General features: G+C 41.6%; 1 protein-coding gene across 1 annotated transcript in view; it reads right to left on the bottom strand.

Annotated features, from left to right (window-relative positions):
• LOC129815823 (deoxyribonuclease gamma-like) overlaps positions 1 to 10,054 on the bottom strand; it is a 17,674-nt gene extending 7,620 nt beyond the window's left edge. Inside the window, exons 1-3 of the mRNA XM_055869962.1 lie at positions 9,762 to 10,054; positions 5,999 to 6,087; positions 4,088 to 4,180 (exon numbers count right to left, since the gene is read on the bottom strand). Coding sequence (XP_055725937.1) covers positions 4,088 to 4,180; positions 5,999 to 6,087; positions 9,762 to 9,926 — 347 coding nt within the window. The 5' untranslated portion in view covers positions 9,927 to 10,054. The remainder of the gene's footprint in view (positions 1 to 4,087; positions 4,181 to 5,998; positions 6,088 to 9,761) is intronic.
• Positions 10,055 to 22,103: the final 12,049 nt, after the last annotated feature.

Raw genomic sequence — 22,103 nt, 5'->3', positions numbered from 1 at the left:
TTTATAACAGGTCTAAAAGAAAGCTAAATCCTTAAGATTTTGACAAAGTGTCCATATCATAGAGCAGGAACTGATATTACAATGGGAGACTTGTAGTGGTAATAGTGGTAGTTGATACATGTAACGTGTTGAGTTGCTTATAGCTGATGATACACTGGCAATGTTTTGAGCCAATGTTGCCGAGCAACAGAGTTGGGTATGAGACCCTATAGCAATGATCTAGCTCTGGTCTGCACTAACTAACTCTTGTCCAGGGCGTATAGTAGCTAGCTAGTTCTGATCCACACTAGCTCTGGTCCAACTCTGGTCCGCACTAGTTGTGGTCTAGTTCTGGTCTGCACTAACTAGCTCTGGGCCAGCTCCGGTCCAGAGTGTAGCTAGTAGCCAGCTAGCTCTGGTCTAGCTAACGTCTGCACTAACTAGCTTTTGTACAGGGCGTAGATAGTAGTTATGTAACGGATGTGAAATGGCTAGCTAGTTAGCGGGTACGCGCTAGTAGCATTTCAATCAGTTACGTCACTTGCTCTGAGAATTAAGTAGTGTTGCCCCTTGCTCTGCAAAGGCCACGGCCGCGGCTTTTGTGGAGCGATGGGTAACGACGCTTCGTGGGTGACTTTTGTTGATGTGTGCAGAGGGTCCCTGGTTCGCGCCCGTGTCGGGGCGAGGGGACGCCGTAAAGTTATACTGTTACAGTTAGCTAGCTCTGGTCCGCATTAGCTCTAGTCTAACTCTGGTCCACACTAGCTGTGGTCTAGCTCTCGTCTGCACAAACTAGCTCGTGTCCAGGACATAGATAGTAGCTAGCTAGGTCTGGTCTACACTAACTAGCTCTAGTCCAGGGTCCGCGCTAGCTCTGGTCCAGGGCATTGCTAGTCCAGGGCGTACAGACTGAGTCAACTGTGGTAAATTCTAGCATTTATTGAAGTTAACTACTCATACTACTGCTACTGCAGTAACTACTACTACTACAACTACTACTACTAATGCCACAGTCACCACAACTACCACTACCATTACAACTCGCCCAATATAATCCACAATAATAACTCCACACCTACAAACCAACCCAAAATACGTCAGTATAACTATGAAAACCTTATCACCTCCACTTCTTTAATGACCATGAAAAACACTTAGAGGAGCAACAACATCACATTTTCTTCAGGACATTTCCATTTTTGTAACTAAAGTTTTAAATTAGATTGACCAAATATTGAAATCATAATCATTTCCACTACCTACACGAGTCACGTGATTTTGTTGGTGATTATTCCCTGGTCACCATAGCAACATTTGGTCATACTGTTTTTAAAATTAGTTATTTAACTAGTTAAGAACACATTTTTATTTACAATGACGGCCTACCGGGGAACAGTGGGTTAACTGCCTTGTTCAGGGGTAGAACTACATATTTTTACCTTGTCAGCGCGGGGATTCGATCCAGCAACCTTTCGGTTTCTAGCCCAACGCGCTAGGCTACCTGCCGCTCCAATGGTTAGCATTAATACTTTTGGAACGACAGCTACATTTAAATGAGCTCTCCATGCATTTCAATAGCAAAAAAAGACCCATAGACTTGAATGGTAATACAATAAAATTATTCTAGACTTACAGCAAATATTTTTACAACTAAACCAAGATAGACCACAGCTTAAAGTTTCCAATGTGAACAAATGAGTAGATCAAGCAAAGAGGGGGCAGAGCCAAGCACTGGCTAGCGATATCCTATTGGCACGTTGTAGTACATATCTGCATATTTCCGTTAGGGAACGCCTACTCTGTGAAGTGCGCGTGTGCAATAACTCAATTCGCCTTTGCGCTCCTTTTAAACAGTGTGATTTTTAACAACTTTTGTAAAGGGTAAAAGTCTACAAAAAACTTAGTCCACAACAGATTCTAGTTTTGCAAACAGAAAACTGTATTGTGATCAAATGTTTAATTAATGAGAAAATGTGCAGAATGTCGGCCAAAATCCATCTTGTTCCACTGCCCGCCAGTTGGTTTCCTCTCACTACCATATTTGGTAGTGAGTGGAAACGCCATCCGGATGCTTCACATTTATACATCCAGTGAAATATCTGTCTCATTGTTCTATCTGTGCCTACAGTAGCTCCTCTTCCACCATTTTAGCTATGAACTCCAAAACAATGTTGAGATGTTCAAACTGACCCAAATTAGATTGCTCGCATTTGCATAAATTTACATGGGTTTGAATGAGAACCATAGGAATACAGAGGTAGCTATTCAAAATGGACATGCATCTTGGCCAATTAAACTACAATAACTTTAAAACATGCAGGCTATCCTAAATTATTTGATCAACTATAACTATCTACATTTACATTAATTAGCATAAAATCACTTGCCAATAGTAACTCTTGAACCGTTCAAGCTAGAGACATCAAACCGACTTTCACATGTTCAGGCTATCCTAACTTCAACATCTTAAAATCTTTTATCAACTATACTTATATAAATGTGCATACATTTCTATAAAATAACTCACCACCAGTAACTCTTGAACCGTTCAAGCTAGAGACACCAAACCGATTTTCACATTCAGGCTATCATAACGTCATATTCTTAAACTTTATCAAAGTACTTTATCAAAGTATTCACACCCCTTTAATTTTCCCAGATTTTGTTGTTACAGACTGTATTTAAAATGGATGACATTTAGATTTTGTGTCACTGATCTACACACAATAGCCCATCATGTCAAAGTGGAATGAATGTTGTTTGTAGATTTTTTTTTAGAAATTAATACAAAATTAAAAACTGAAATGTCTTGAGTCAATAAGTATTAAACCCCTTTGTCATGACAAACCTCAATAAATTCAGAAGTAAAAATGTGCTTAAAAAATAGCATAATAAGTTGCATGGACTCATTTTGTGTTCAATAATAGTGGTTAACATGATTTTTGAATGACTACCTCATCTCTGTACCCCAACACATAGAATTATCTGTAAGGTCTCTCAATCGAGTAGTGAATTTCAAACACAAAGCCCAGGCAGCTTTTTCAATGCCTCTTTTTAAAAATCTTTTTCAATGCCTTTTTTGATGCAGTCTATTGGTAGACTGATCAATAAAGGGAGAAACTGAATATCCCTTTGAGCATGGTGAAGTTATTAATTAGGCGTTGGATGGTGTATCAATACACCCAGTCAGAGAAGAAGGAAACTGCTCAGGGATTTCACCATGAGGCCAATGGTGACTTTAAAACAGTTACAGAGTTTAATGGCTGTGATAGGAGAAAACTGAGGATGGATCAACAACATTGTAGTTACTCCACAATACTAACCTAAATTACAGAATGAAAAGGAGGAAGCCGGTACAGAATAAAAATATTCCAAAACATGCATCCTGTTTGCAACAAGGCACTAAAGTAATACTGCAAAAAATGTGGCAAAGAAATTAACGTTTTGTCCTGAATACAAAGCGTTATGTTTGGGGCAAATACAACACAATACATCATAATATACCACTCTTCATATTTTCAAGCATGGTGATGCTGCATCATGTTATCAGTATGCTTGTCATTGGCAAGGACTAAAGTTTTTTTTAGGATAAAAATGTACATAATACAACTGTAAGCACAGGCAAAATTGTAAGACTTGTCTGTAGATAAAGGGTACTACTCCCTGTAAGACGTGCCTGTAGATAAAGGGTACTACTCCCTGTAAGACTTGCCTGTAGATAAAGGGTACTGCTCCCTGTAAGACTTGCCTGTAGATAAAGGGTACTGCTCCCTGTAAGACTTGCCTGTAGATAAAGGGTACTACTCCCTGTAAGACCTGCCTGTAGATAAAGGGTACTACTCCCTGTAAGACTTGCCTGTAGATAAAGGGTACTACTCCCTGTAAGACTTGCCTGTAGATAAAGGGTACTAATCCCTGTAAGTCTTACCTGTAGATAAAGGGTACTACTCCCTGTAAGACTTGCCTGTAAATAAAGGGTACTACTCCCTGTAAGACTTGCCTGTAGATAAAGGGTACTAATCCCTGTAAGTCTTACCTGTAGATAAAGGGTACTACTCCCTGTAAGTCTTACTTTTAGATAAAGGGTACTACTCCCTGTAAGTCTTACCTGTAGATAAAGGCATACTGCTCCTTGTAAGACTTACGTCCCAGTCTGTCACTGATCACATAGTTATACTCATTCTTCCTGGAGCTGTAGTCACTGCAGAGGACAGAGGGAGCAGGGGGGATGGTTGGATGGATGGGTAAATAGATGAATTAATACATGAATGAACCAATGAATGAACCATCAAACAAATGAATGAATGGATGAACAACTTAATGTACTTTATTGACAGTGTTGGGGAGTAGTGAACTAAATGTAATTCAACTAGAAATTTAACTATATTCTGCAGTAGCTTGGTGGTAGTTGAACTGTGTGTAAATCCAGGTCGTGTTTTCACTAGTTAATTACCTTTTTGACCTGTAATGCCGTAGCTAACTACACACAACTTTTTGGGGGGGGCCAAAATAATATAAAATATGAGTGAAGTATGTAAAAAAACGTCCTTTCTTTTTCAGCATCAGACCTGTCTTCTTCTCACTTGAAACACTTTTTTTTTGTGTTTAATAGGCTAATTTACACATTCTGTTAACATCTGAATCCAGAGTGATCACATCTGATTCCAAAGTGATCTGTTCTTGTTTGTTTGTCGTCTATGCCACTTTAGATTTAGACATGATAATTTTTTCACAAAGTAGTTTGGATGTAATGAACTACTTTTTCAAAGTAACTTCAGTTAAAGCAAACTATATTTTTCTTAAGGGTATCTTAAAGTATTCCAGTGTTAAGTACAGTGTATTCAGAAACTATTCAGACTTCTTGATATTTTCCACATTTTTGTTACGTTACAACCTTATTCTAAACTGGATTAAATATGATTTTTTTTCTCTCATCAAGCTACACACAATACCTTGTAATGGCAAAGCGAAAACAGGTTTTTAGAAACCACCAAGATTCTTCCTAGAGCTGGCCGCCCCGGCCAAACTGAGCAATCGGGGAAGAAGGGCCTTGGTCAGGGAGGTGACCAAGAACCCGATGGTCACTCTGACAGAGCTCCAGAGTTCCTCTGTGGAGATGGGAGAACCTTCCAGAAGGACAACCATCTCTGCAGCACTCCACCAATCAGGCCTTTATGGTAGAGTGTCCAGACGGAAGCCAGTCCTCAGTAAAAGGCACATGACAGACTGCTTGGAGTTTGCCAAAAGGCACCTAAAGGACTCTCAGACCATAAGAAACCAGATTCTCTGGTCTGGTGAAACCAAGATTGAATTCTTTGGCCTGAATGCCAAGTGTCATGTCATGTCCCTACGGTGAAGCATGGTGGTGGCAGCATCATGCTGTGGGGATGTTTTTCAGCGGCAGGGACTGGGAGACTAGTCAGGATCAAGGGAAAGATGAACGAAGCAAAGTACAGAGAGATCTGCTCAGGACCTCAGACTGGGGGCGAAGGTAAATCTTCTAGCAGGACAACGACCCTAAGCACACAGCCAAGACAACGCAGGAGTGCAGAGAAAAATGGGAGAAACTTCCCAGATACAGGTGTGCTAAACTTGTAGCGTCATACCCAAGAAGACTTGAGGCTGTAATCAATGCCAAAGGTGCTTCAACAAAGTACTGATTAAAGGGTCTGAATATTTATGTAAATATGATATGTCTAAAAACCTGTTTTTTGTTTTGTCATTATGGGGTATTTTATGTAGATTGATGAGGAAGAAAAACAATTTAATCCATTTTATAATAAGGCTGTAACGTGACAAAATGTAGAAAAAGTCAAGGGGTCTGAATACATTCCGAATGCACTGTAATTGGTAGTTTGGTAAACTACATTTTCAGAGTAGCTTCCCCAACACTTTTTTACAATACCCAGACTAGTACACACAAGTGTTATTGTAACAGGGGAGTATGTCTTTCAGGTCTTGGCCATCACACCAGCCATTGTTATTTTAACTGTGTCTTTCAGGCCCAGGTCATCCTTACCTGTTGAGTTTGGTCATGAGCTGAGGGAAAGCCTTCCCACTGAGATCTTTGATCTCCATCACCAGCATGATGTCACAGCGAGCGATCAGCTGCAATATAGAGACAGCTTTTAGTACACTGGATAGAGATGCTGGTACATGTGAATGAGAAACCTCAACTGAACATCATGTACTTCCTCCAGATGTCCAGGGTTTCACTATGTGGTGGATGTTCTCCTCTATGGGAAATTAAACGTGGATTAGCTAACACAGCGTGCCATTGGAACACAGGAGTGATGGCTGCTGATAATGGGCCTCTGTACGCCTATGTAGATATTCAATAGCAAATCATCCGTATCCAGCTACAATAGTCATTTACAACATTAACAATGTCTACACTGTATTTCTGATCAATTTGATGTTATTTTAAATGGACAAAAAAATGGCTTTTCTTTCAAAAACAAGGACATTTCGAAGTGACCCCAAACTTTTGAACAGTAGTGTACTTTTAATATACAGGAAGTTTAATTTCCCATAGAGGAGAACGTCCACCACAGAGTGTACTTCATGAGTTATATAATATAGTTATTGTCACAGATCCAATTCTCACGCTAACCTGACCTCACTCAGTCTCTGTTCTGTTTTCTAAAGAATGTTGTCACACCAGATCCCCCTGCTTACTTCTGCTTTCTATGGAACACATTTATACCCAGTTCAGGTGTCTTTTGTTTGTTTATTGCACCAATAGGTTGTCCCGTTGAGGTCGGGACACCTTCTTTACTTCCATATTCTGAAGGATGTTGTAACATCTGTACAATCACCTTCCTCACCTCTGCTTTCCATGGAATGCATTTCTACACACTACAGTTCAGGGGTCTTTTGCTTTTGTCAACAAAACACACCAGTAACTGGAACTATAAAATAATCAAATACATATCCTGAGTGTTACTGATGTCCATACATTACATGCACGGCATTATCCATACAGTACACGGACAGCATTATCTATACAGTACATGCACATCATTATCCATACAGTACACGGACAGCATTATCTATACAGTACATGCACATCATTATCTATACATTACATGGACAGCATTATCTATACAGTACATGCACATCATTATCCATACAGTACACGGACAGCATTATCTATACAGTACATGCACATCATTATCTATACATTACATGGACAGCAATATATATACAGTACATGGACCGCATTATCTATACACTACATGACCAGCATTATCTATATATTACATGGCCCACATTATCTATACGTTACATACACTGCATTATCTATACATTACACGGACAGCGTTATCTATATATTACATGGCCCACATTATCTATACGTTACATACACTGCATTATCTATACATTGCACGTACAGCATTATCTATACATTACATGGACAGCATTATCTATACATTACATATACGGCATTATCTATATATTACACAGACAGCGTTATATATACATTACACGGACAGCATTATCTATACATTACACGGACAACATAATCTATACATTACATGCACAGCATTATCTATACATTACACAGACAGCGTCATCTATACATTACACACACAACATTATCTATACATTACACACACATCATTATCTATACATTGCACGGACAGCATTATCTATACATTACATACGCTGCATTATCTATACATTACACGGACAGCATTATCTATACATTGCACAGACAGCGTTATCTATACAATACACTGACATCATTATCTATGCATTACACGCACAGCATTACCCACGCAGTATATGCACAGCATTATCTATTAATGTAAACTGTAATGACAGGTTTGATGCCCTTTACATGCACCATCTCGTTTCCGAGGGGTCCTGTATAGGTTTATTACGCTAAAGTCATAGTGGTGAGGTAATGAATGTGACACACTGCGGTTAACTAGTCTAACTAGTTAACATGTACGGTACAGAGTCTAAGGTTCAAAATGTCAACCACTGTTTGCAGAACCGACTGCGAAACTCACTGTTAGCAGGAACACCACAAAAGAGACCGTAACGGCAGACTGTAAATGCAACAACCACATCTAGTTTCTACATAAATTATAAAGGATTCAACATCTACATACAGTTGAAGTCGGAAGTTTAAATACACTTAGGATGGAGTCATTAAAACTCGTTTTTCAACCACTCCACATATTTCTTGTTAAACACACTATAGTTTTGGCAAGTCGGTTAAGGACATCTACTTTGTGCATGACACAAGTCATTTTTCCAACAATTGTTTACAGACAGATTATTTCACTTATAATTCACTGTATCACAATTCCAGTGGGTCAGAAGAGACGAGTAAAATGAGTTCTATATCGACATAACCTGAAAGGCCGCTAAGCAAGGAAGAAGCCACTGCTCCAAAATCGCCATTAAAAAATCCAGACTACGGTTTGCAACTGCACATGGTGATAAAGATCGTACTTTTTGGAGAAATGTATTCTGGTCTGATGAAACAAAAATAGAACTGTTTGGACATAATGACCATCGTTATGTTTGGAGGAAAAAGGGGAGGCTTGCAAGCTGAAGAAAACCATCCCAACCGTGAAGCACAGGGGTGGCAGCATCATGTTGTGGTGCACTTCACAAAATAGATGACTTCATGAGAAAGGAAAATTATGTGGATATAATGAAGCAACATCTCAAGACATCAGTCAGGAAGTTAAAGCTTGGTCGCAAATGGGTCTTCCAAATGGACAATGACCCCAAGCATACTTCCAAAGTTGTGGCAAAATGGCTTAAGGACAACAAAGTCAAGGTATTGGAGTGGCCATCACAAAGCCCTGACCTCAATCCTCTAGAAAATGTGTGGGCAGAACTGAAAAAGCGGGTGTGAGCAAGGAGGCTTACAAACCTGACTCAGTTACAACAGCTCTGTCAGGAGGAATGGGTCACAATTCACCCAACTTATTGTGGGAAGCTTGTGGAAGGCTACCCGAAACATTTGACCCAAGTTAAACAATTTAAAGGCAATGCTACCAAATACTAATTGAGTGTATGTAAACTTCTGACCCACTGGAAATGTAACGAATGAAATAAAAGCTGAAATAAATCATTCTCTCTACACTTATTCTGACATTTCACATTCTTACAATAAAGTGGTGATCCTAACTTATCTAAGACAGGGGATTTTTTACTAGGATTAAATGTCGGGAATTGTGAAAAACTGAGTTGAAATTTATTTGGCTAAGGTGTATGTAAACTTCCGACTTCAACTGTACATACATGAAGTGTTACATGGATGTATAAAGACATCAGTAAAATGAGCACATGTAGTGTCCTGAACAACATGGAGACAGTCATCGGTAATAGGTCTATTGGAGAACGTCTGTAATGTTAAATTAATCCCCTTGTAGCAGGCTTTGGGTCTCCTCTAAACGTTTAAGTCCTCAATGGAATAGTTGTGTCCCCCCCCCCCCCCCTTCTCTTAAATGTTACTAACTGATCTGTTGTCTGTTTCACGAAGGACCTTGACAGAAGGACTGTGTGCTGCACTAACCAAGTTATACCTATACTATGATGAAATGTAAGTAGAGCGGCTTGATATTATTTACAGAGCAATGAAGCTCAAATCATCGTACTTCAATACTCACTGCTTCTGACAACTTTCTTAGGCTTTGTCCCAACTGGGAGCCCCCTATTTCCTACATAGTGCACTACTTTTGACCAGGGCCCATGGGTATTAGGGTGCTATTTAGCACGTAATTTTGGTTTAAACTAAATAAATGTAGACTACTTACAGCCAATATGACATCAACCACCTCTTGCTTCTCTATTTTCTTCTCTCCAAAGGACTGGATGTTAAAGGTGCAGATCTTCAGGGCTGAGCCCCGACCACTGAGCCCCAGAACCATGCCCAGCACCATCCAGCTCACTACCCTCCAAACACTAACACCACCCGACATGCTCACTGAGAGGTCAACAACAGACTGGCTGAGGGTACAGAGAGCCAGGAGTAGTAGTAGCAGCAGCTGCTGTGTGTGTGTTTAAGCTATCTGAAACTCAACACTTCCTTTTAGATGTATGATTAAAAAAAAGACATCACACATATTTTCTGTAACATTGGCTAGAGTCTCTCCCTCTCTCTCTCTCTCTCTCTCTCTCTCTCTCTCTCTCTCTCTCTCTCTCTCTCTCTCTCTCTCTCTCTCTCTCTCTCTCTCTCTCTCTCTCTCTCTCTCTCTCTCTCTCTCTCTGTGTTTCACTGTTTCACTGTTTCTCTCTCTCTCTAGGATGTGGTGAGAGGTCTATCAGCATAGAGGCAGGAAGCTATCTAGCTCAAATACAGGCAAGGCGTTATGTCGTGTGGTGTTGCTTTTTGAATTGAGATTGTATGGATTATGGATCCTCATTAGTTCCTGCCAAGGCAGCAGCTACTCTTCCTGGGGTTTATTATGGATCCCCATTAGTTCCTGCCAAGGCAGCAGCTACTCTTCCTGGGGTTTATTATGGATCCCCATTAGTTCCTGCCAAGGCAGCAGCTACTCTTCCTGGGGTTTATTATGGATCCCCATTAGTTACTGCCAAGGCAGCAGCTACTCTTCCTGGGGTTCATTATGGATCCCCATTAGTTCCTTCCAAGGCAGCAGCTACTCTTCCTGGGGTTTATTGTGGATCTCCATTACTGGTTGTGTCAGTTACTTGATGTGGAATAGAGTTCCATGTAGTCATGGCTCTGGACTTGGGGATTGTGAAGAGACCTCTGGTGGCATGTCTTGTGGGGTATGCATGGGTGTCCGAGCTGTGTGCCAGTAGTCCAAACAGACTGCTCGGTGCATTCAACATGTCAATACCTCTCATGAATATAAGTAGTGATGAAGTCAATCTCTCCTCCACTTTGAGCCAGGACAGATTGACATGCATATTATTCATGTTAGCTGTCTTTGTACATCCAAGGGCCAGCCTTGCTGCCCTGTTCTGAGACAATTGTAATTTTCAAAGTCTTTCTTTGTGGCACCTGACCACACGACTGAACAGTAGTCCAGGTGAGATAAAACTAGGGCCTGCAGGACCTGCCTTGTTGATAATGCTGTTAAGAAGGTAGAAACTAGGGCCTGTAGGACCTGCCTTGTTGATAGTGCTGTTAAGAAGGTAGAAACTAGGGCCTGTAGGACCTGCCTTGTTGATAGTGTTGTTAAGAAGGTAGAAACTAGGGTCTGTAGGACCTGCCTTGTTGATAGTGCTGTTAAGAAGGTAGAAACTAGGGCCTGTAGGACCTGCCTTGTTGATAGTGTTGTTAAGAAGGTAGAAACTAGGGCCTGTAGGACCTGCCTTGTTGATAGTGCTGTTAAGAAGGTAGAGACTAGGGCCTGTAGGACCTGCCTTGTTGATAGTGTTGTTAAGAAGGTAGAAACTAGGGTCTGTAGGACCTGCCTTGTTGATAGTGCTGTTAAGAAGGTAGAAACTAGGGCCTGTAGGACCTGCCTTGTTGATAGTGTTGTTAAGAAGGTAGAAACTAGGGCCTGTAGGACCTGCCTTGTTGATAGTGTTGTTAAGAAGGTAGAAACTAGGGTCTGTAGGACCTGCCTTGTGGACAATGTTGTTAAGAAGGTAGAAACTAGGGCCTGCAGGACCTGCCCTGTTGATAGTGCTGTTAAGAAGGTAGAAACTAGGGCCTGCAGGACCTGCCTTGTTGATAGTGTTGTTAAGAAGGTAGAAACTAGGGCCTGCAGGACCTGCCTTGTTGATAGTGTTGTTAAGAAGGTAGAAACTAGGGCCTGCAGGACCTGCCTTGTTGATAGTGCTGTTAAGAAGGTAGAAACTAGGGCCTGTAGGACCTGCCTTGTTGATAGTGTTGTTAAGAAGGTAGAAACTAGGGCCTGTAGGACCTGCCTTGTTGATAGGGCTGTTAAGAAGGTAGAAACTAGGGCCTGTAGGACCTGCCTTGTTGATAGTGTTGTTAAGAAGGTAGAAACTAGGGCCTGTAGGACCTGCCTTGTTGATAGTGTTGTTAAGAAGGTAGAAACTAGGGCCTGTAGGACCTGCCTTGTTGATAGTGTTGTTAAGAAGGTAGAAACTAGGGCCTGTAGGACCTGCCTTGTTGATAGGGCTGTTAAGAAGGTAGAAACTAGGGCCTGTAGGACCTGCCTTGTTTATAGTGTTGTTAAGAAGGTAGAAACTAGGGCCTGTAGGACCTGCCTTGTTGATAGTGTTGTTAAGAAGGTAGAAACTAGGGCCTGTAGGACCTGCCTTGTTGATAGTGTTGTTAAGAAGGTAGAAACTAGGGTCTGTAGGACCTGCCTTGTGGACAATGTTGTTAAGAAGGTAGAAACTAGGGCCTGCAGGACCTGCCCTGTTGATAGTGCTGTTAAGAAGGTAGAAACTAGGGCCTGCAGGACCTGCCTTGTTGATAGTGTTGTTAAGAAGGTAGAAACTAGGGCCTGCAGGACCTGCCTTGTTGATAGTGTTGTTAAGAAGGTAGAAACTAGGGCCTGCAGGACCTGCCTTGTTGATAGTGCTGTTAAGAAGGTAGAAACTAGGGCCTGTAGGACCTGCCTTGTTGATAGTGTTGTTAAGAAGGTAGAAACTAGGGCCTGTAGGACCTGCCTTGTTGATAGGGCTGTTAAGAAGGTAGAAACTAGGGCCTGTAGGACCTGCCTTGTTTATAGTGTTGTTAAGAAGGTAGAAACTAGGGCCTGTAGGACCTGCCTTGTTTATAGTGTTGTTAAGAAGGTAGAAACTAGGGCCTGTAGGACCTGCCTTGTTGATAGTGTTGTTAAGAAGGTAGAAACTAGGGCCTGTAGGACCTGCCTTGTTGATAGTGTTGTTAAGAAGGTAGAAACTAGGGTCTGTAGGACCTGCCTTGTGGACAATGTTGTTAAGAAGGTAGAAACTAGGGCCTGCAGGACCTGCCCTGTTGATAGTGCTGTTAAGAAGGTAGAAACTAGGGCCTGCAGGACCTGCCTTGTTGATAGTGTTGTTAAGAAGGTAGAAACTAGGGCCTGCAGGACCTGCCTTGTTGATAGTGTTGTTAAGAAGGTAGAAACTAGGGCCTGCAGGACCTGCCTTGTTGATAGTGCTGTTAAGAAGGTAGAAACTAGGGCCTGTAGGACCTGCCTTGTTGATAGTGTTGTTAAGAAGGTAGAAACTAGGGCCTGTAGGACCTGCCTTGTTGATAGGGCTGTTAAGAAGGTAGAAACTAGGGCCTGTAGGACCTGCCTTGTTTATAGTGTTGTTAAGAAGGTAGAAACTAGGGCCTGTAGGACCTGCCTTGTTGATAGTGTTGTTAAGAAGGTAGAAACTAGGGCCTGTAGGACCTGCCTTGTTGATAGTGTTGTTAAGAAGGTAGAAACTAGGGCCTGTAGGACCTGCCTTGTTGATAGTGTTGTTAAGAAGGTAGAAACTAGGGCCTGTAGGACCTGCCTTGTTGATAGGGCTGTTAAGAAGGTAGAAACTAGGGCCTGTAGGACCTGCCTTGTTTATAGTGTTGTTAAGAAGGTAGAAACTAGGGCCTGTAGGACCTGCCTTGTTGATAGTGTTGTTAAGAAGGTAGAAACTAGGGCCTGTAGGACCTGCCTTGTTGATAGTGTTGTTAAGAAGGTAGAAACTAGGGCCTGTAGGACCTGCCTTGTTGATAGTGTTGTTAAGAAGGTAGAAACTAGGGCCTGTAGGACCTGCCTTGTTGATAGTGTTGTTAAGAAGGTAGAAACTAGGGCCTGTAGGACCTGCCTTGTTGACAGTGCTGTTAAGAAGGTAGAAACTAGGGCCTGTAGGACCTGCCTTGTTGATAGTGTTGTTAAGAAGGTAGAAACTAGGGCCTGTAGGGCCTGCCTTGTTGATAGTGTTGTTAAGAAGGTAGAAACTAGGGCCTGTAGGACCTGCCTTGTTGATAGTGTTGTTAAGAAGGTAGAAACTAGGGCCTGTAGGGCCTGCCTTGTTGATAGTGCTGTTAAGAAGGTAGAAACTAGGGCCTGTAGGGCCTGCCTTGTTGATAGTGTTGTTAAGAAGGTAGAAACTAGGGCCTGTAGGACCTGCCTTGTTGATAGTGTTGTTAAGAAGGTAGAAACTAGGGCCTGTAGGACCTGCCTTGTTGATAGTGTTGTTAAGAAGGTAGAAACTAGGGCCTGTAGGACCTGCCTTGTTGATAGTGTTAAGAAGGTAGAAACTAGGGCCTGTAGGGCCTGCCTTGTTGATAGTGTTGTTAAGAAGGTAGAAACTAGGGCCTGTAGGGCCTGCCTTGTTGATAGTGCTGTTAAGAAGGTAGAAACTAGGGCCTGTAGGACCTGCCTTGTTGATAGTGTTGTTAAGAAGGTAGAAACTACGGTCTGTAGGACCTGCCTTGTTGATAGTGCTGTTAAGAAGGTAGAAACTAGGGCCTGTAGGACCTGCCTTGTTGATAGTGTTGTTAAGAAGGTAGAAACTAGGGTCTGTAGGACCTGCCTTGTTGATAGTGTTGTTAAGAAGGTAGAAACTAGGGCCTGTAGGACCTGCCTTGTTGATAGTGCTGTTAAGAAGGTAGAAACTAGGGCCTGTAGGACCTGCCTTGTTGATAGTGTTGTTAAGAAGGTAGAAACTAGGGCCTGCAGGACCTGCCTTGTTAATAGTGCTGTTAAGAAGGTAGAAACTAGGGCCTGTAGGACCTGCCTTGTTGATAGTGCTGTTAAGAAGGTAGAAACTAGGGCCTGCAGGACCTGCCTTGTTGATAGTGCTGTTAAGAAGGTAGAAACTAGGGCCTGTAGGACCTGCCTTGTTGATAGTGTTGTTAAGAAGGTAAAAACTAGGGCCTGCAGGACCTGCCTTGTTGATAGTGCTGTTAAGAATTGTGAAACTAGGGCCTGTAGGACCTGCCTTGTTGATAGGGCTGTTAAGAAGGTAGAAACTAGGGCCTGTAGGACCTGCCTTGTTGATAGTGTTGTTAAGAAGGTAGAAACTAGGGCCTGTAGGACCTGCCTTGTTGATAGTGTTGTTAAGAAGGTAGAAACTAGGGCCTGTAGGACCTGCCTTGTTGATAGTGTTGTTACGAAGGTAGAAACTAGGGTCTGTAGGACCTGCCTTGTTGATAGTGTTGTTAAGAAGGTAGAAACTAGGGTCTGTAGGACCTGCCTTGTTGATAGTGTTGTTAAGAAGGTAGAAACTAGGGCCTGTAGGACCTGCCTTGTTGATAGTGCTGATAAGAAGGTAGAAACTAGGGCCTGTAGGACCTGCCTTGTTGATAGTGCTGTTAAGAAGGTAGAAACTAGGACCTGCCTTGTTGATAATGCTGTTAAGAAGGTAGAAACTAGGGCCTGTAGGACCTGCCTTGTTGATAGTGTTGTTAAGGAGGTAGAAACTAGGGCCTGTAGGACCTGCCTTGTTGATAGTGTTGTTAAGAAGGTAGAAACTAGGGCCTGTAGGACCTGCCTTGTTGATGGTGTTGTTAAGAAGGTAGAAACTAGGGCCTGTAGGACCTGCCTTGTTGATAGTGTTGTTAAGAAGGTAGAAACTAGGGCCTGTAGGACCTGCCTTGTTGATAGTGTTGTTAAGAAGGTAGAAACTAGGGCCTGTAGGGCCTGCCTTGTTGATAGTGTTGTTAAGAAGGTAGAAACTAGGGCCTGTAGGACCTGCCTTGTTGATAGTGTTGTTAAGAAGGTAGAAACTAGGGTCTGTAGGACCTGCCTTGTTGATAGTGCTGTTAAGAAGGTAGAAGCTAGGGCCTGTAGGACCTGCCTTGTTGATAGTGTTGTTAAGAAGGTAGAAACTAGGGCCTGCAGGACCTGCCTTGTTGATAGTGTTGTTAAGAAGGTAGAAACTAGGGCCTGTAGGACCTGCCTTGTTGATATTGTTGTTAAGAAGGTAAAAACTAGGGCCTGTAGGACCTGCCTTGTTGATAGTGTTGTTAAGAAGGTAGAAACTAGGGCCTGTAGGACCTGCCTTGTTGATAGTGTTGTTAAGAAGGTAGAAACTAGGGCCTGTAGGACCTGCCTTGTTGATAGTGCTGTTTAGAAGGTAGAAACTAGGGCCTGTAGGACCTGCCTTGTTGATAGTGTTGTTAAGAAGGTAGAAACTAGGGCCTGTAGGACCTGCTTTGTTGATAGTGCTGTTAAGAAGGTAGAAACTAGGGCCTGTAGGACCTGCCTTGTTGATAGTGTTGTTAAGAAGGTAGAAACTAGGGCCTGTAGGACCTGCTTTGTTGATAGTGCTGTTAAGAAGGTAGAAACTAGGGCCTGTAGGACCTGCCTTGTTGATAGTGTTGTTAAGAAGGCAGAAACTAGGGCCTGTAGGACCTGCCTTGTTGATAGTGTTGTTAAGAAGGTAGAAACTAGGGCCTGTAGGACCTGCCTTGTTGATAGTGTTGTTAAGAAGGTAGAAACTAGGGCCTGTAGGACCTGCCTTGTTGATAGTGTTGTTAAGAAGGTAGAAACTAGGGCCTGTAGGACCTGCCTTGTTGATAGTGTTGTTAAGAAGGTAGAAACTAGGGCCTGTAGGACCTGCCTTGTTGATAGTGTTGTTAAGAAGGTAGAAACTAGGGCCTGTAGGACCTGCCTTGTTGATAGTGTTGTTAAGAAGGTAGAAACTAGGGCCTGTAGGACCTGCCTTGTTGATAGTGTTGTTAAGAAGGTAGAAACTAGGGCCTGTAGGACCTGCCTTGTTGATAGTGTTGTTAAGAAGGTAGAAACTAGGGCCTGTAGGACCTGCCTTGTTGATAGTGTTGTTAAGAAGGTAGAAACTAGGGCCTGTCGGACCTGCCTTGTTGATAGTGTTGTTAAGAAGGTAGAAACTAGGGCCTGTAGGACCTGCCTTGTTGATAGTGTTGTTAAGAAGGTAGAAACTAGGGCCTGTAGGACCTGCCTTGTTGATAGTGTTGTTAAGAAGGTAGAAACTAGGGCCTGTAGGACCTGCCTTGTTGATAGTGTTGTTAAGAAGGTAGAAACTAGGGCCTGTAGGACCTGCCTTGTTGATAGTGTTGTTAAGAAGGTAGAAACTAGGGCCTGTAGGACCTGCCTTGTTGATAGTGTTGTTAAGAAGGTAGAAACTAGGGCCTGTAGGACCTGCCTTGTTGATAGTGTTGTTAAGAAGGTAGAAACTAGGGCCTGTAGGACCTGCCTTGTTGATAGTGTTGTTAAGAAGGTAGAAACTAGGGCCTGTAGGACCTGCCTTGTTGATAGTGTTGTTAAGAAGGTAGAAACTAGGGCCTGTAGGACCTGCCTTGTTGATAGTGTTGTTAAGAAGGTAGAAACTAGGGCCTGTAGGACCTGCCTTGTTGATAGTGTTAGGACCTGCTTTGTTGATAGTGTTGTTAAGAAGGTAGAGCAGCGCAATTTTTTCCAAAAGTTTACTTTGTGTTGGTAACAGGCTGATTGGTTGGCTATTTGAGCCAGTAAAGGGGGCTTTACTATTCTTAGGTAGAGGAATGACTTTTGCTTCCCTCCAGGCCTGAGGGGGAGCACACTTTCTAGTAGGATGAAATTGAAGATATGGCAAATAGGAGAGGCAATATTGCCCACTATAATCCTCAGTAATTTTCCATCCAAGTTGTCAGACCCCGGTGGTTTGTCATTGTTGATAGACAACAATAATTTTTTCACCTCTTCCACACTCACTTTACGGAATTCAAAATTACAATTCTTGTCTTTCATAATTTGGTCAGATATACTTGGATGTGTAGTGTCAGCATTTATTGCGGTCATGTCATGCCTAAATTTGTTAATCTTGCCAATAAAAAAATCATTAAAGTAGTTGGCAATATCAGGGGGGTTTGTGATGAATGAGTCATCTGATTCAACGAATGATGGAGCTGAGTTTGCCTTTTTTCCCAAAATGTATTTTAACATGCTCCAAAGATTTTTACTATCATTCTTTATGTCATTTATCTTTGTTTCATAGTGTAGTTTCTTCTTTTTTATTTAGTTTATTCACATGATTTCTCAAGTTGCAGTACGTTTTCCAATCGGTTGGGTTGCCAGACTTATTTGCCATTCCTTTTGCCTCATCCCTCTCAACCACACGATGTTTCAATTCCTCATCAGTCCATTGGGATTTAACAGTTTTTGTCATTTCCTTAATCAGTGCATGCTTATTAGTAACTGGAATAAACTATTTCATTAATGTGTCAAGTGCTGCGTCTGTTTGCTCCTCATTACACACCACAGAACAACAAATATTATTTACATTATCAACATGAGAATTACTACATAACTTATTGTATGACCTCTTATATACTATATTAGGCCCAGCCTTTGGAACTTTGGTTTTCTTAGATATGGCTACTATATTGTGATCACCACATCCGATGGATTTGGATACTGCTTTTAAGCACATTTCTGCAGCATTAGTAAAGATGTGATCTATACATGTTGGTGATTTCATTCCTGTGTTGTTTGTTGACTGATAATCTGAATCAGGTTGCAGTGATTGGTTACAGTTTGAAGCTTTTTGTTGAGTGGGCAGTTTGATGAAAGCCATTCAATATTTAAATCAACCAGAAAATATACCTCTCTGTTGATATCACATATATTATCAAGCATTTTACACATGTTATCCAGATACTGACTGTTAGCACTTGGTGGTCTATAGGAGCTTCCCACCAGAATGGGCTTGAGGTGAGGCAGATGAACCTGTTAGCACTTGGTGGTCTATAGCAGCTTCCCACCAGAATGGGCTTTAGATGAGGCAGATGAACCTGTAGCCATATTACTTCAACACTATTTAACATGAGATCCTCTCTAAGCTTTACAGGAATGTGGTTCTGAATATAAACAGCAACACCTCCACCATTAGCATGTCTGTCTTTTCTGTAAATGTTATAACCATGTATTGCTACATGGTCAGAATATAAATGTCATCTGTTATAGCAAATTATTGATTTCATGAACCTTGTTTCTTATTAAGATACATCAGCTAACGTGGGCTAGTTTGAGCACTTTTCTTCTGGGATTGTGTTGAGAGTATTGACAGTATTGACTGTATTGATTGTATTGACAGTATTGACAGTATTGATTGTATTGACAGTATTAATTGTATTGATAGTAGTGATTGTATTGACAGTATTGATTGTATTGACAGTATTGACAGTATTGATTGTATTGACAGTATTGACAGTATTGATTTTATTGACAGTATTGATTTTATTGGCAGGATTGATTGTATTGAATGTATTGACAGTATTGACAGTATTGATTGTAGTAACAGTATTGACAGTATTGACATTATTGATTGTATTGACAGTATTGACAGTATTGACATTATTGATTGTATTGACAGTATTGGCAGTATTGACAGTATTGATTGTATTCACAGTATTGATTGTAGTATCAGTATTGACAGTATTGATTGTAGTAACAGTACTGACAGTATTGATTGTAGTAACAGTACTGACAGTATTGATTGTATTGACAGTATTGATTGTATTGACATTATTGACAGTATTGATTGTATTGACAGTATTGGCAGTATTGACATTATTGATTGTATTGACAGTATTGACATTATTGATTGTATTGACAGTATTGGCAGTATTGACATTATTGACAGTATTGATTGTAGTATCAGTATTGACAGTATTTATTGTAGTAACAGTATTGACAGTATTGACAGTATTGATTGTATTGACATTATTGATTGTATTGACATTATTGACAGTATTGATTGTATTGACAGTATTGATTGTAGTATCAGTATTGACAGTATTGATTGCATTGACAGTATTGACATTATTGATTGTATTGACAGTATTGACAGTATTGATTGTATTGCCAGTATTGATTGTATTGACACTATTGATTGTATTGACATTATTGATTGTATTGAATGTAGTAACAGTATTGACAGTATTGACTGTATTGATTGTATTGACAGTATTGACAGTATTGATTGTATTGACATTATTGATTGTCTTGACAGTATTGACAGTATTGATTGTCTTGACAGTATTGATTTGTGAACAAAGCCCCATTTCACACAAGTCTTCCCTCATGCTATTTGTGTAACCAACCATTTGTAAGTATCTGGTGTATAAATAGAATGACTCGATTATTTTTCTGGCATGAACAGTTGAGCACAGTGTTGATGTGGTGGTATCTGGCATGAACAGTTTAGCCCAGTGTTGACGTGATGGTATCTGGCATGAACAGTTTAGCACAGTGTTGATGTGATGGTATCTGGCATGAACAGTTTAGCCCAGTGTTGACGTGATGGTATCTGGCATGAACAGTTTAGCACAGTGTTGATGTGATGGTATCTGGCATGAACAGTTTAGCCCAGTGTTGACGTGATGGTATCTGGCATGAACAGTGTTGATGTGATGGTATCTGGCATGAACAGTTTAGCCCAGTGTTGATGTGATGGTATCTGGCATGAACAGTGTTGATGTGATGGTATCTGGCATGAACAGTTTAGCCCAGTGTTGATGTGATGGTATCTGGCATGAACAGTGTTGATGTGATGGTATCTGGCATGAACAGTTTAGCCCAGTGTTGATGTGATGGTATCTGGCATGAACAGTGTTGATGTGATGGTATCTGGCATGAACAGTTTAGCACAGTGTTGACGTGATGGTATCTGGCATGAACAGTTGAGCACAGTGTTGATGTGATGGTATCTGGCATGAACAGTTTAGCCCAGTGTTGATGTGATGGTATCTGGGCATGAACAGTGTTGATGTGATGGTATCTGGCATGAACAGTTTAGCACAGTGTTGATGTGACGGTATCTGGCATGAACAGTGTTGATGTGGTGGTATCTGGCATGAACAGTTTAGCACAGTGTTGACGTGATGGTATCTGGCATGAACAGTTCAGCACAGTGTTTTTATTTTTTATTTATTTATTTATTTTTAATTTGATCCCATTTTCTCCCCAATTTTCGTGGTATCCAATCGCTAGTAATTACTACCTTGTCTCATCGCTACAACTCCCGTACGGGCACGGGAGAGACGAAGGTCGAAAGCCATGCGTCCTCCGAAGCACAACCCAACCTAGCCGCACTGCTTCTTAACACAGCGCCTCCAACCCGGAAGCCAGCCGCACCAATGTGTCGGAGGAAACACCGTGTACCTGGCCCCCCTTGGTTGGCGCGCACTGCACCCGGCCCGCCACAGGAGTCGCTGGAGCGCGATGAGACAAGGATATCCCTACCGGCCAAACCCTCCCTACCCCGGACGACGCTATGCCAATTGTGCGTCGCCCCACGGACCTCCCGGTCGCGGCCGGCTGCGACAGAGCCTGGGCGCGAACCCAGAGACTCTGGTGGCGCAGTTAGCACTGCGATGCAGTGCCCTAGACCACTGCGCCACCCGGGAGGCCCAGTTTAGCACAGTGTTGATGTGATGGTATCTGGCATGAACAGTTTAGCACAGTGTTGATGTGACGGTATCTGGCATGAACAGTTTAGCCCAGTGTTGATGTGACGGTATCTGGTGATTTATTTTGATTTTCCCATGATGTCAAGCAAAGAGGCATTTAGTTTGAAGGTAGGCCTTGAAATACATCCACAGGTACACCTCCAATTGACTCAAATGATGTCAATTAGCCTATCAGAAGCTTCTAAAGCCATGACATAATTTTTGGGAATTTTCCGAGCTGTTTAAAGGCACAGTCAACTTAGTGTATGTAAACTTCTGACCCACTGGAATTGTGATATAGTGAATTATAAGTGAAATAATCTGTCTGTAAGCAATTGTTGGAAACATTACTTGTGTCATGCACAAAGTAGATGTCCTAACCGACTTGCCAAAACTATAGTTTGTTAACAAGAAATTTGTGAAGAGGTTGAAAAATGAGTTTTGCTGACTCCGACCTAAGTGTATGTAAACTTCCGACTTCAACTGTAAATGCATCAACACACAATGAAATACATTGTTTGGATTTAAATGGTAGGAAAGACATCAATTATCACTTGAACATGAATAATAAAATATAAGTAGGTGTCTGGTATACGACATAATTTAAATAAACATTCACAAATACACTTCCCCCGTACTTAAATTGTATCTGTGTTTGAGACAGTGCATTAGTGTCACTGGCTTTGGCTGTTCTCTCGCGTTTCTGACGACCCTCTTCGGTCAAACACTGACATAAAAGTGGATCTGTCTCCCTCTCTATTAGTCGAGCTATCAACAACAAATAAATTGGTCGCGCTTCGTTTTCCTTGACTTGTTGTCGGCAGTCATT

This window comes from Salvelinus fontinalis, chromosome 18 (assembly GCF_029448725.1).
Source record: "Salvelinus fontinalis isolate EN_2023a chromosome 18, ASM2944872v1, whole genome shotgun sequence".
Taxonomy (NCBI): domain Eukaryota; kingdom Metazoa; phylum Chordata; class Actinopteri; order Salmoniformes; family Salmonidae; genus Salvelinus; species Salvelinus fontinalis.
Note: the sequence above shows the minus strand (reverse complement) of the source record. Positions and strands in the feature narration are given on the sequence as shown.